The sequence below is a fragment of the Lolium rigidum genome, chromosome 5, assembly GCF_022539505.1.
Source record: "Lolium rigidum isolate FL_2022 chromosome 5, APGP_CSIRO_Lrig_0.1, whole genome shotgun sequence".
Taxonomy (NCBI): domain Eukaryota; kingdom Viridiplantae; phylum Streptophyta; class Magnoliopsida; order Poales; family Poaceae; genus Lolium; species Lolium rigidum.
In genome coordinates this window covers 148,534,262-148,549,415 of record NC_061512.1, presented here as the reverse complement: position 1 = coordinate 148,549,415, position 15,154 = coordinate 148,534,262, and the positions used below count along the sequence as shown (strand labels likewise).

At 45.0% G+C, this 15,154-nt stretch overlaps 1 protein-coding gene and 1 pseudogene across 1 annotated transcript; one reads left to right on the top strand and one right to left on the bottom strand.

Moving 5' to 3' along the window:
- Positions 1–7,502, top strand: LOC124651789 (protein ETHYLENE-INSENSITIVE 2-like). The gene is made up of 7 exons (XM_047190822.1): positions 1–511; positions 886–972; positions 1,129–1,242; positions 1,328–1,540; positions 2,915–3,091; positions 3,676–6,333; positions 6,836–7,502. The coding sequence occupies exons 1-7, from the start codon at positions 251–253 to the stop codon at positions 7,115–7,117; spliced, it is 3,792 nt and encodes a 1,263-aa protein (XP_047046778.1). The 5' UTR covers positions 1–250; the 3' UTR covers positions 7,118–7,502.
- Positions 7,503–10,542: 3,040 nt separating this feature from the next.
- LOC124651081 lies at positions 10,543–14,105 on the bottom strand (annotated as a pseudogene).
- Positions 14,106–15,154: the final 1,049 nt, after the last annotated feature.

Below are 15,154 nucleotides of genomic sequence, written 5' to 3'. Positions count from 1 at the left end.
ACCTCCGTCCTCTCCGCTCATGCCACTGCGTCTACCTCCACGCCCCATCGTCTCGCCTTCCCCAGCCCGCCGTCCCCACCTCGCCATTCCCGACGACCCGAGCCCGCGCGTCTAGGCCACCCCGATCCGATCCGTCCTCCCCCGCCACGCAGATCGCCGGATGCGCTAGCCGGGACCCCGCCTGCTAACCTCCGCGTGTGGATTCGTCGCTGACCGCGCGCGCGCGCGCTTCGTCTCGCTTCGGCCGGCCATGGACGGCGTCCGGAGCTTGGCGCACTCCCTGGGAGCTGGCGAGGGCGGCGGCCGGAACAACCTCTTCCGCACCCTCGGCCCGGCGCTCTTCATTTCGATCGGCTACATCGACCTCGGCAAGTGGGTCACCACCATAGACGCCGGTTCGCGCTTCGGCTACGACCTCGTGCTGCTCGTCCTGCTCTTCAACTTCTCCGCCGTCCTCTGCCAGTACCTCTCCATATGCATCGGCATGGTCACCACCAAGAATCTTGCAGAGGTAAGCAACACTTTGCGCGCTCCATTCTTATCCTTACTCTTGTGGCTGTGGTCAACACCTCTAGCAAGTTGACATCTATTGTCTACAGTAGCTTCCATCTCATCAAAGTTACTCTTTTCTTGAGACAAATTGTAACATTTCGCTACCCTCCTTATATAAACTGAAAGATAAAGCTGGGGTTACCGGTGTACAGGAGCAACCAGCAATCATCTGCCCAAAGTCCTCCTTTTTCTTTTCCTTTTACCTGTAGAGAATTCAGTCCTTTCTAAAAAATTCTCCTTTATTGTTCTGTATCATTCAGCTATATTCATCATATTCTTCATGTGAGAGTTTTGACTTTTTTGTTCTTGTGATACTTTTACATCAACATGAAGATATGCGTCCAGGAGTACAGTCAGCCAATATGTGCCGGCCTTGGTGTTCAGGCAATAATTTCCTTGTTAACTGCAGAAGTTACCATGGTATGTCTAGGCACTTCACACAAATCTATGCTCTGTCAGTGCTTCAGTCTAGAATACATATGTGATATCTTGTAGATTCATAACCAGAGCGTGTGATCTCTGGTTTTCAACTTTCAAATTTTTTATGGTCTAATGGTGATGTTTCGCTATTTTCAGATCTCAGGCATAGCAATGGGGTTCAACCTTGTATTCGAATATGATGACATTGTCACAGGCATATGGTTTGCAAGTTTTGCGGTTAATCTGCTACCATATGCGATCTCCCATCTGGTAACTTTATAAGAAAAAAGTACATCATAAAAGGAACCTTCTCAAGCTCTTACCAACATTTGGTTTCTGCTTGTGCCCATTCCAGGACAAGAAGGTGGCTGGAACATTAAATACCTGCATAGCGGGTCTCGCACTTGTTTGCTTCGTGCTTGGTTTATTGGTCAGTCAACCAAAAGTTCCTCTCGATATGGATGTCATGTTCCCCAAGTTGAGTGGTGAAAGTGCGTATTCGCTCATGGCACTTCTGGGTGGAAATGTAATAGCGCACAATTTCTATGTCCATTCATCATTTGTACAGGTAAAGTTTCTCCCATGTTTCTTGTCCAAGATTTAGTTTGAATCGTTTGGTGCCCTTAGCATTTTAGAACTCGAGATAGTGTAATAGCGCACAACTTCCATGTTCATTTACGAACATTCATGTAATGTAGTGCTTTTGGAGTTACATTTGGCGCCCTTAGTTTTTTAGAACTTGTTGTCCAGTTCCATCACAAGTTGAGGTCTGCGTTGAAACTTGTAGATTCAGACTGTATCTTGTATGGTGTTTTACGACCTTAAATGTTTTCGTCAATCAAGTTATAATACTGACAGTACTGAAGAGATGATACAAAACGGATTAGTTCATCACCAAAATATGACAAACTGTTGACTTTTTTGGTGTTCTGGTTTCATGTTGGCAGCACCTTATCTTGTACTGAAGGTTGTTACGTTTGTCATGTAGTCCACTGTAGTCTACGCTTTGATAAAGTGACTTTATGTGCTCTCAGTGATAGCACTCATCAATCTCTCAGTATTGTCCATATGAACTCCAAGGCTTAAAGTTACAGGCATTTCTCCAAGGCTCATAATCGATACCAGCATAGATTAATACCCTAAAATTAGGTGGTTCGGATCCACCTTGAGTTTTAAGTTTTTTTTACCATGTGGTACATGTACATTTCTGATGCCCAGGTAGTCCCACGTAAGGCTCGTATATTTACCCCATTAAAAAATGAGTAAGATGTAAGGTTGCGCAATTTCTCTCCCTCCTAACAGAATTGTCAGTACAAAATCATCAGTAAGGCATTAACTACTAACCACAGTATATCCATGTTGCATTTTGTCACGAGGTCAATCTTAGATTCGTAAGCACTCTGATAAGCCACATAAGTTTAGATCCCAAGTTCCTTACTGATGACGACTTTCTGGTATAATGTACTGGCGAGGTTTGTCAATCTTGAAGGAATTCTGTGCCAAATGCTTAATAAGAGATATATAATCTTCCCTTGTAAAAAAAACCCTATGTTCTTGCTACCTTACTTGAAATGTTATTAAAAATGCAATTTGAAAGATTGTAAAAATTGGTTGGATTTCCCACTTAAGAAATGATAGTAAAACACACAAGCATGTAATCTCTCCTTTTTTATGTGGTTATGGGGTGTAGGAAATGCATCAAGTTTTTGGTACTCCCTCCGGTCTCTTCTAATTGACCCGGATTTAGTACAATTTTATACTAAATCTGAGTCCATTAAATAGGACCGGAGGTAGTATTTACAAAGAACACTAGGATGCACCATGTGTTTGCACTATACTTTTACGCTTTCTACTCAATGGAGTGGTGATTTAATAAACTACTTTCCTTTATTTGTTTTGTATCTTTACCTTTTCTATGTTAATTTGAATATCATCTGTGCAGGCTCAAAAGAGATCACCTGTTACACTCGGGTCCTTATTTCATGACCACCTTATTTCTATCTTGTTTATTTTTTCTGGGGTTTTCCTTGTGAACTATGTTCTCATAAGCTCAGCAGCAGTTGGATCCAGTGATGCACTGCTCCTGACCTTTCAAGATGTTGTAGAGCTGATGAACCAGGTCTGTGTCTGACTAACTTTCTGTAGTTCCTACTATCTCTGTTCCAATGAATAAGGTGTATATATTTAGTCCAAAGGCAACATCCTATCTAGGTTTGACCAATGTAGACAAAAATATGAACATTTACGATACAAAGTAAATATCAATAGATTTACCATAAAGTTTACCTTTGTAATATGTTTCTTTAATGGTGTAGATTTTGGTATCTTTTTCAGTTTTTCTATATATTTGGTCGATCTTAATCCCGCCGATCCATAATACTTGTCGTGGTTTTAGTTCACTGTTATGGATCGAAGGGAGTAGTAAACTTTGACTTTTGACTAAATTTATACGCCTTATTCATTGGAACGGATGTAGTACTTATTTTTCAAGTTTATTTTCAGTCGTTGCTGCATATTTATATTCAGCAGCGTCCAAATCTGAAATAATAATAAAACAATATTCTCCTTAAGTTATGTATCTGTCATATGTCTCCCCATTCTCTCCTATTAAATTATTTACAGTTTTCTTTCATATTGTCCTTTTTGGTTTCAGTCCCTCATTGAAGTTACATCCTGAGTTTCCCTGAATCTTGTCTTCTGCAGATATTCATGAATCCTGCAGCACCGGTTGTGTTCTTAGTGGTTCTTCTTCTTTCGAGCCACATCATCTCGTTGTCATCTATTGTTGGCAGCCATGCAATTGTAGAGAATTTCTTTGGTGTAAACCTTTCTCTTTCTGCGCACCATCTGCTACTGAAGGTTTTTGCCATGATTCCTACTATCTACTATGCAAGGATTGCGGGTTCGGAAGCAATATATCAGCTCCTTATCATCTGCCCAGTCATCCAGGCTATGCTCCTCCCTTCGTCTGTTATACCTGTTTTCCGCGTCGCCTCGTCCAGGTCATTAATGGGCAGTTACAGAATATCTTCGTCTGTTGAAATATTGGCCTTTCTTTCATTTCTGCTTATGCTATTTACGAATATCATTTTTATGGCGGAAATCCTATTTGGTGATAGCACCTGGACAAACAACATGAAAGGCAACACCGGGAGCCCTGTGGTTCTTCCATATACTCTCATAGTCCTAACTTCGTCTGTATCTATTGTGTTTACACTGTTCCTGGCTGTTACTCCACTTAAGTCTGCAAGTAATGAAGCCGAAACTCTGGAGTTGTCTGTGCACTCTCAGAGAGAACCATTGGGCAGTGTTCATCATAGAGAAGAGCTCTTTCTGGAAGATGTTGCCCAAGAAGAAATTCAAAGGTCTTCTACTGATGCTCTCAGAGAGCAATTGGAAAGTCATCAGGAATCAACTTTGGAGCATACTGAAAGTTCTGACACCACTGCAGAGTCTGATCATGACAGCCAGCAATCAACTGCTTATACAGTGAGTACTCCTAAAGCTCAACCCTCACCACCTGTCTACCATGAAGAGCCAAAACCAGTTTGTGTAGCTGATTGGACAGAGTCGATACCAAAGGTTTCTACCCCCACTGCAGTAGAACATATTAATGCAGAGAACATCAAAGTGAAGAGCACAGCTGAAAAAGATGTTGAAGTAGTAGCAGAAGTTTGCGCGGACAAGGATAACATTACCCCACGTAATTTGGAATATGAGAAGCCTGCTGGAGGCAGAGCACCTTTCAACCCCGACGGTCCACCGTCTCTGACTTTCAGCAGGGGAAAAGACGCTGATGCTGGCAATGGTAGTGGCAGCCTTTCAACACTTTCTGGTTTGGGCCGTGCTGCAAGGAGACAGTTAGCAGCAACTCTTGATGAGTTCTGGGGGCACCTTTTTGATTATCATGGTAAACTTACACAAGGCGCAAATGATAAAAGGTACAATTTTTTGCTTGGACTGGACTCGAAACCAGCTAGTTCTGCTGTGAGGGCAGATAACCAAAGCACTGAAGCTTCAAAGAGCCCCTTGATGAGAGATGTGATGCGAGGATCACCTACCTCACTGAACTCATGGGACTCAATGTCACGTGAGAAGGAAATCCGTGGTCTAGACTGGAATTCTGGGCAGCAGATGGGTTCAATGGGTTCATCAAATTGGTCTCAGAGCATGAATTTACCATACACAGACATTTCGAGTCCAAGCAGCAGCTTGCTTGAGCAAAATGCAAACTATTATTCCAATTTTAGTAATGTGCCTTCTTACACTGATAATCAGTTCTATCAGCCTGCTACCATTCATGGATATCAGCTGGCATCTTATTTGAAAGGAATGAATGCAAGTAGAAGTCAGTATTCCAACATCCCCCTGGACCCACGACGAGTTCCTAGATCTTCTGAATATTCTTTTTCTAACTATCCAGACTCTGCCTTGCATGCCCGTGGCCAAAATGTGCGTGGTTCACTGGGAGCCAACCCTTTGCAAAACCCAACGATGAACCGCTTAAACACAGCAGTGGAGAGACCCTATTATGATTCTTTCACTGTTGAAGAAAGTGAAAGCGGTGGCTCATCTGCGTACTCAAAGAAGTATCACAGTTCACCTGACATATCTGCACTAATCGCTGCAAGCAGAAAGGCTTTGTTGAATGAAGCGAATTTGGGTGGGGCTGCTGGGAATCAGTCATACCGAAGTAAGTTGGCATCTGAGAGACCGCAATATGTGGACCCAACAGCCAGTTCCAATGCTCAAGCTGCATTTAATGAGCGCTCACAACATAACCTCCAGAGGGATGTCCTATCTATGCAATTGGGTATGAACCCCAACGCCAAATCCCTTTGGGCCCAACAACCGTTTGAACAACTGTTTGGCGTGTCAAGTGCAGAATTGAACAAAAGTGGGGTGAACACTGGCCAGAGATCAAGTGTCATCACAAAGGATGATTCCTCTTACACAGAGTGCGAGGCAGAACTTCTTCAATCTCTTAGATCTTGCATCATGAAGATCTTGAAAGTGGAAGGATCAGGATGGCTCTTTAGGCAAAATGGTGGCTGCGATGAAAATTTGATTGATCAAGTTGCAGCAGCGGAGAAATATTCACAAGAAACAACTGAGAATCTATTGTCACCTGAGCTTCGGCGCATGCCTTCAGACAAAAGCTCACAGCCACTTCGAAGGAATGATGACAGAGCTGCCAATTGCATGCATGGACTACCGAACTGTGGTGAAAGTTGTGTTTGGCAGAGTAGCCTGGTTGTTAGTTTTGGTGTCTGGTGTATCCGTAGGGTACTGGACCTATCCCTTGTGGAAAGCAGACCAGAACTTTGGGGAAAGTATACTTATGTTCTGAACCGTCTTCAGGTGACCCTTTGTCTTATCTATTTTCAGCAAGCATGTATTTTACCACTAAAAAGTGGCTACCCTAGAAGGATCCATATATTGGTTGCTTCATCCATGTAGCAAAGGTTATAAGCATCTTGACTGCATAATTTTATAATTTATCTCACCTTCCATTAAGTTACTTGAAATGCTAGTTAGCTAGAAAAAGAAATTGAGATACAGCAATTTGCTAATTTACTATGCTGTTGGGACTATTTCATGAAGCAAATAGAGTGACCCACTGCTATGGACTGACTTCATATACATTGGAATCTAACTTTTATTTGTATCTCACAAGTGTATAGAACTTGCATTAACTTTTAAGTAGGCCTTTCCCTTTGCTTTTATTTATTCCTTAAAAATCATAAATAGGATCAGTTGCTCAGTTGTATTGGGCTATTGGATTTTGCAATGGTGCATGCATCTCTTATTGGAATCCATTTTTTTCTTGCCCATTTGCTGATCTTATACTTATTGTATGTAGGGAGTCCTTGAACCCGCATTTTCCAAGCCCCGGAAACCCCTCACTGGGTGCGCATGCCTTCAGATAGTAGGTCCTGTCACCAGGCCCATTTCTGGCACCTTCACCACTTCAGCAGTGATCCTGGAGACGATCAAGGACGTGGAGCAGGCCATCTCCGGACGCAAGGGCCGAAGCGGAACAGCAGCAGGAGACGTAGCTTTCCCCAAAGGGAAAGAGAACCTGGCTTCCGTGCTCAAGCGATACAAGCGTAGGCTGTCGAGCAAGCCGTCTGCTGGACAATAGTGAACCACCCACAAGTCATGTTTTTACTTGTTTTGTAGGGTTTCTGGCAACTGTTCTAGTAGGCAGGGTGCCATTTCCTTGCTTCTCAAGCCTTAGTTGTTTTTTTCGTTGCACGACGTTGTTAGGGCCTGAGAGAGCTCCTTGACCTTTTTGGGCCCTTTGGTTTTTTGCATGTGGTGTTTGAGGGGCCGGGTATGAAGAAGGGTAACCGACCATGTTTGCCGCGACCGCGGCGTGTGAAAGAGATGCGATCCTGATGAGGATCTGCGCTGTAAAGTCTGCCACTGTAGTGACTCAACTGGATTAGTTTTTTTTGGCCTTCTGTGCCCTATGTGACTCTGTAGAAAGGTTACAAGTAATGTTCATGTGATAATTTCAGTTGCTATGTTCTTTTGATGCCTGCTTCTGGGCATACTTTTGACATCATTAGATGCAATGGGCTCCCGGTGTTTTCACTCTATGTTCTGTTCTGTTTAGATTCTTGGTTTTATATCTGCATTATGCCTTTTTCCCCCGCTTTGGTGAATAGTCTTATTAAACAAAATATGTTTTTTATGCATTAAATGACCGTGTGATTTATTAGTGCATGGGCTCATTTTTCCGTCTTCGGACATGGTGTTTTGGTTTATAGGTTTGACCAATTATGAAAATTGCATTTCAAATTGTTAAAAAATTCTGAAAATATTCCCATGTTTGCGCACAATGTTTTACAGAAAAAAGACATTTTACATTTTGAGTGACATGTATGGGAAACACAATAAAATGCCAAAAAGTTTTACAGAAAAAAGATAATTTACTTTTTGAGTGGCGTGTATAGGAAACACACAAAAATATGTCTCCAATGGCTATTTTGGAGCGCCAAAATTTGTTTTTTTACACAAGTCATAAAACTTTGTGTGGAAATATAGAATGACTGAATTTACCCTTCTTTTTTCGAGAATAGACTGAATTTACACTTGGATATTTAAAATAAATAAATAAATAAATATGTTTATTTTGGTATGGGTGCATTTTTAGGCCAAAATGCATTTCCTTCTTCTGCTTTCAGTTTTTTTTTTTTTTTTTTTTTTTTTTTTGCAGGGAAGAGAGCTTTTTAAATTACTGAACAATGATGGTACAGTTCCTTTTGGGAAGCTCTAACTCACAGGTGGCTAGGGTTTTCCGTGAAACGGCCAAACGGCGCTATACATATATAGTCCTTTTTGCTAGCTTAGACCATGTCTAGCAGGCCCCTTACTTTTCTGCCCCGTATTTCGCTACTTTTTCGTTCCGTATAAAAAAAGGCTCGTAGATATACCGTTCCGTCTAGCAGACCCCGTATTTGATCCCGTATATTTGTAAATTTAAAACCCCGGGAAATTTGTTCATTCATAGTTCGTCGATCATACATAGGAATCGACGTACCTACATACAAAATGGGCGATCATGGATCGCGACTTCTAGTCGGAGAGGTCGATGATGAACCCGTCGGCCTCCGCCTCCGCCTCCCGCGCCTCCGCCTCCTTCACGGCGGCGATGGCCGCCGCCCTATCTTCCTCCTCCGCCCTCTTCCTCTCGTCGGCGTCCTTGAGGGACTCTTCAATCGCCTTCAAGAAGGCGGGGTCCTGGTCCTCGTCTTCCTCCTCCTCCTCGCCGGCGAGCGGAGCACCTCCGCAGCTGGTGCTCCCGATGGTCGCCCTCCATGCCTCGTTCACCCGGCGTTGGCGCTCCCACTCGGCGCGCCGCGCCTCGAACTTGGGGCCGCTCATCGGCTTGAGCGGCGGGTCCTCGTTGTACCAGCGGCCGCCCCGCACGAAGTCACGGAGCTTCGGCGGGACGAACGCGCCGCCGTCATACTTGCAGGCCGCGCGGCGGCTCCCGGCGGCGGATCTTTTGCATTGAAGCCGCCATGCATCCTCCACGTTGTCCGGCGAGCGGGATCGCTTCGATCCGCTCGCCGGCGAGGCGGTACTGCGGCGGCGGGAGTCCATGCCGGAGATGGGGTGGAATGCGGCGCGGGGGAGTGAGGAATTGCTCGCCGGAGCAGGATGGAGGAGGCGGCAGCGCACGGCGGAGCTAGGGTTGCGAGTGAGGGGTTAACCCCTCACTCGCACGACCGCCCGGTATAAATAGGGGGCGGTGAGGCGGATTTCCTGGGCCCCGTATTCCGCCGAAACGGGCCGGCTCTAATACGGGGTCTGCTAGACGGCCCAAACCGCCCTGCCCCGTATCTCGCCGGAATTTTACGGGGTGGGCGAGTTATAAAAGGCCTGTTAGACATGCTCTTAGCTCGGCTACCAGCTATTACCTCTGTTCCAAAATGTGAGCCTTTTAGAAACATAACTTATATTTTAGAACGAGCTTTAGCCTCCAACCACGGCACCACGCTCGAGACCCTGTCCTTCCAGTGCTGCCACAGCTAGAAGGCAACAGCCTCGATAATGTGCGGCGTATGATCCATTCAGCGCAAAGACGAACACCCTAACGTGCAAGGATTTCAGCCTCCTCAACACTTGCCGCACATCACACGGTAGATTACGCCATGAAGCCAGAACAGTTTTCCCTCGTCAGCGGCTCCAGCAGCGATCAACCCTTTCTGGAACAATCGAACAAGTTGTGGAGTCTAAAGTTACGAGGGGAGGTGAAAATGTTCAGTTGGAGGGTATGCCATAATAGCCTTTCCACACGCATGATTATTGAGAGAAAAAGAGTCGATTTGGACACCAGATGCCCGATGTGCAATCGGGCAGGCGAGGATGTCTGCCACTTGTTCCTTAAATGCAAAAAGGTCAAACCTATGTGGCGCACTCTTCTGTTAGAGGATGTTCGGGTAAAGCACTCGTCTGCCCCTTACCTCAAGGGCAATGTTTGAGATGACCTGGTCTCTTCCAAGCATATATGCTTCCAAGTGGCTATGGGACTGGTGGACAACACGGAATAAAAAGAATGCATAAGGCAAGGATCGTAGTGCACAGGCGTACCAGGGGGCACCATTGTGTTTCTCCCCGATCATTTCCCAGGGAGCTGACATAGTAGTTCAGAAGAAAAGTGACATCCACATCCTTTGGCGTCCCGCAAGTGCCAGCATCTACAAAACACCATTGGCGGGAAAACAATGTTGCAAATCGCCCCCTCGCAACAGCAGTAGCAACAGGGTTGTAATTGGATTTTCAAGAAAGACACATTACTGGAGTTGAACATTTTTTGCTTTAATGCAAGCTGACATCTGAGATGTTGCTTTGCTCAAAGCACGGGAGAAAGAAACTAAGCCAAAGGGTAGACTGGCCAGTTACTTTGGCAGGTAGTTTCATTCTACCATGCAGATTATCAGGAGGTTGACCAACTCCAGCTTGGGTAAATGCAACAAGATATTCCATCTGAACTCCCCTAAATTTGGGAGTAACCTGACTACAAACTGCTAAGAGTCCTCTGGTTGGGTCAATACTGATTTTTAACTCATTGGTGCCATGGCATACATTACGAGAAAACACATACACATGAATTCAACCATTTGTACGCATTTTGTCCCAGATCACTTAGCAACAACAAGAACTGGACACTGGATAAAGAAACCTGGATAATAACGTCTTCCACCTGATATACGAAACCTAGGGTAAAGGGGCGATAAGAATCACAAGATGTAAGATTTTAGTTCCACGCCCTGCCTAAGGCAGCATTCTCTACTTCGGAGGAGGATGAACAAGCATCTGTTCGAGATGTTTATCTACAAACCTATCTGCATGGGATTTTTAGTGCCACGCCCTGCCAAAGGCAGCATTCTCTACTTCGGAGGAGGACGAACAAGCATCTGTTCGAGGCGTTTTCGATGGAAGTTCTTCAGACACTTGCGGTATGAGAAATCCTCCAACTCGCCGTTTGTTCTAACGACAAAGAGGCATCTGGACCTCTTGAACTCGGGATGCTTGTCAACCTAAAAACATGAGCACTGCACAAGTTAGGAAATGCCCACACAAAAAAAAACATGTTCAGGGATCAGAATGCAACGATCACTTCCCATCAGATAGCAATCAGTTTTCATACTTCAAAATGAATTGGTACTATAGTGTTTTCACTTAAACATCATGAGGTGTAACAGAGGCACTGCCAAAATGGCAAGATAACAGTCGGTATGAGTGGGAGATAGAGCCACTATGTTATGTATGTACCTAGAAAGTTGCAACTCATATTTTTAAAGGCTGGGCCAGACCAGCGGTTCGACCACAGAAACCATAACCGAACTGTAGAGAGGATTGATTAGGTAATGTGGTGTACCATTTACGAAACAACGGAATAGTCAGCATTTACATACTGTGGGAGGAATATTGCATCATCATATCCATACATGGAGCTAAGGCAAATCTGTATGAGTCTCATAAAAACTGGGCGCATATGATCTAGTAGCATTTCTTAATGCCATTCAATAACCAGATTTTTCAATATACTATTAAAGGATAAAAGAACCATTAATAAAATAAAAATAAAAGGTGGAATTCTCCTGGTAGTATAGATAAACTTATATTTGGGAATGACGCTGTTGTTTTGATTATAAAAAAGTCCTTTATCTCTCCCATAAAAGAAATTTTATGATCAGATTTGCACTTCGCAGCTTAGTGGTCAGTTAACTAAATAAGGTGGTTGTGTTAGTTACTTGATACTGAGCACTTCAGTTCAGAGCAAGCAGCATCATGAATGTGGCTTGCACATTTTCCAGATTGAGCCACAATAGAAATCCAACTAGTAAGGTTTCCAAGAACAAAAAATATCAGGGGAAACTCGAAAGTGTAGTTCCCATTTGATATGCTCGACGGAGGTCCTCCTTATGAACAAAAAGTACTGCACAAACTTACCTTCCGGGATATCTTACCAACAAGCAAGTTATGATGTCCTTAAAGATTTTATTTTTTTACAAATTTGGAAATTAGAAGAAAAAAATCGGTGGAAACAATAGAGGAGAAAAGAAAATTAGATTTGTTTGAGGGTCTCATGTATTTCTTATTAAACAAAGTGATCCCTTTAACTCACCATAATAGCCTCAAGTCCACAACCAATCTTGTCTTGCGAACGAGGGTGGTGAGCAAGAATCTTTTGTACTATGAACTTTTCGTCATCCGGACTTAACAAGCCACCATCTTCATATCTGTTATCACAGAAAGCAATCAACAATAAAATATGATAACAACAGTACATCCTTGCAAATTGCAAGAATTATACTTAGTACATAAAAACCTACTATATAACTGTCTTTCTTGTTAGCGGCACCATTTTCTTTTACAAAGATTTCCTGCACTGGATTAAGACAAGGTGATGCCCAAGGACTTCACTGGCTATAACACATCTCATCGGATAAACACATTGCAGGGAGATGGGAATTACAACAACATTGCCCTCCAAGCAGAGACGTGAGAACATGAGACCATTTTCGGGAGCCAAAGGGAAGGATGACGAAGCCGACTGCTGCTGATGGAAGGAAGACACACCACTCACCATCCCAGTATGATTGCCGCAGGCGCGTGGTTGCAAGAGAAAAGTCCCATCAAATGGAGCACGCCGTCGCCAAGCAGACTGCCTTCCTCGCACCAGTGCCACACAGATGTGAGTTGGGAGGAAGAAGCCATCACTGGATTACAATGTATTTGGTGCACACATCTTGCCATCAGCCGGGACCTTTTTCGCGGCAGAGATGTTGAGGTTGCACGTGTGCAAGCAAGCCACCAAGGAGCATCTTGGCTAGATTTGCAGGAGCCAGAAGAGGGAACAGGAAGACCGCCATATGCATATGCTTAGGCACCTCCATTAGCTGCCACATCACACCATGGCAAGAGCTCCAGAGTTTGTCCATGTACAGACGAGGCAACACGAGAATAGGCCATACACTGCCAAACTTTACACAAAAAAGGCTTAAGTGTACACCGTCGAGCATGATGCATAAGATACCTTGCCACCAGCAGCAGTGCAGGTGAATCAAAAGCAGGACTATAATTTTAAAAAATACAAGAAAAGGAAGACTGGCACACCAGATCCTGGACAAGCAGCCTCCCCCGAGAAAAAAAAATCTGGCCAGAATGCCACATTGATGGATAATATCGTACTACAGTAGAAGGCGAACAGGTGAACCAGGTCCCTTTTAATTATCGGTTTTGCTAAGTCTCAGTCAACTGAGAATTATTCATAAGGCAGGTCGAAGTGTGGAGAGAAGAGATGACTGCAGGATTGGGAGAGGTGAAATGAATACATTCAACTAATATTCATAATCTCCGCTCAGCTGTATGCCAGAACACCTTGTGCAAGCAACCCTTGTTGGATACCCCAGTCCCAGTCCAATGTACTTGATAAAATACTGAACACTGTCAAAGTGGCATTCTAGCGTTCTTGTTAGTATTTAGTTGGATGACACAATAATACTAAAAATATTCATCACGGTACACTTGGATGATCCTACTTATTCTACTAATTTAACCAGTGATGAATTTATAGTATTCTAGCTGTTCAAGCACAGCCATAGCCATATTATAGGAATGGAGGTTTGCAGCCATCTGCATGCTGAAATTATCAGGGTACCTTTTTTTTACTCAAATATTCACATTATGCTATCTTACGGTTACTCCTTGCTATACGCATGTGTAATTATCATGATTATAATAGCTCACATTCTTTCGCGACATTGTGAATATTGTGCGCGTCAAATATGCAGGGCGATTGAAAAGAATATGCATGTCTGTCTGCCATTCTTGGAGCTTCCTATTTCCTAGTCACTACAACAAGGAGAGGTACCGATAACTGACCTGTCAGAGTGGAGGATTTCCTTGACGAGTTCACGACGGGCTTGACGTCGCGGAGGATCTCCGTCTCGGCCTCCTCCTTGCCCCCCCGGAGCTGAGGGCTCGTTGTCGGCGGGGAGGCTGCAGAATTGATGGCTGCGGCTGGATAGCGCCGGATAGGCGGCAGACGGCGGGAGGCCGCCGCGGAGGAGGCGCGTGGCGGCTCGGGCGAGGGCGGCGGCCAATGCCATGGCTTCTTCAGCAGCTGCAGAGCCGGAGACGTCAGACAAAGAGAGGAAGGGTTTCTTGTTTGGGTTTTGACTGACGAGCACGAATGGGCCTGGGCTTTTCGCTCGATGGAATGGGGTGCTGTTGTACACGTGTTTCCCATTCTCTCGGGGCGATTTACACTAAAATAACCCTTTGTAGGACGATTTACTAACACGCAACAACAGCAACAAGGAAGGCAGGTACCTTTTCGCCTCTCGCGACTAGGGTTTTGGATCTCGCTGGCGACCACCGCGGCGAGAGGTGACACCGGCTCCGATCGTCGTCCGTTCCTCCTCGCTTGCCTTCCGATCCGCTCGGGCTGACCAAGGGGACGTCCTGGTACGTCTACCCGGCCTTGGTGGCGGCGGGCGACGTCGAGGTTGAGCGACGGGCGATCCGATCTGGGAGGAGGCGGACCTGATGGCGGCAAAGATGCCAAAGGAAGGAGGTGCGTCGGGATCAAAACCCCCGGCAGATCTGCAGGAGATGTTGAAGAAGCTGGTCTTGAAGGATGAGGAACTAGATGATGTCGTTCTCCCGAAGGAGGATGTGGTGAACCTGAAGGAAGGTGCTCGCTGGATGGCGGTGGTTAGAGTGCACACAACTAGGCACTTTGGAAACCAGCCGTTTTTTCAAAAGATGGATGTAGCTTGGGGTTTCGCCAAGTCATGGACGATACGGCCTGTAGAAGATAATCTGTTTATTCTCCAGGTATCTTGCTTAGGCGACTGGAATCGGGTGATGAATGATGGCCCCTGGATATTCCGCCAGATGGGTGTGATGGTGGAGCCTTACGATGGTGTGGCAGACCCGGCCTCGGTGGTTCTTAATCGCCTCCATGCCTGGGTTCAGGTGCGCGGGATCCCACCGTTGTTCCGGAAGGATGATATCGTGCGTGATATGGCCGCACGAATTGGAGAGGTGCTGGGAGCAGAGATGTATGCACTGGGAGCTAGTGGTACAAGCTTCGTAAGAGTTAGGGTCAAGCTAGATGTTCATAAGGCTCTGACTAGAGTTGTTGGGCTGCACC

Bases quoted from the DNA above. Each gene is read 5' to 3' on its own strand.
- LOC124651789 (XM_047190822.1), top strand. From the start codon at position 251: ATGGACGGCGTCCGGAGCTTGGCGCACTCCCTGGGAGCTGGCGAGGGC. The intron at 512-885 runs GTAAGCAACACT...ATCAACATGAAG, and splicing joins CCACCAAGAATCTTGCAGAG to ATATGCGTCCAGGAGTACAG. The intron at 6,334-6,835 runs GTGACCCTTTGT...TATTGTATGTAG, and splicing joins ATGTTCTGAACCGTCTTCAG to GGAGTCCTTGAACCCGCATT.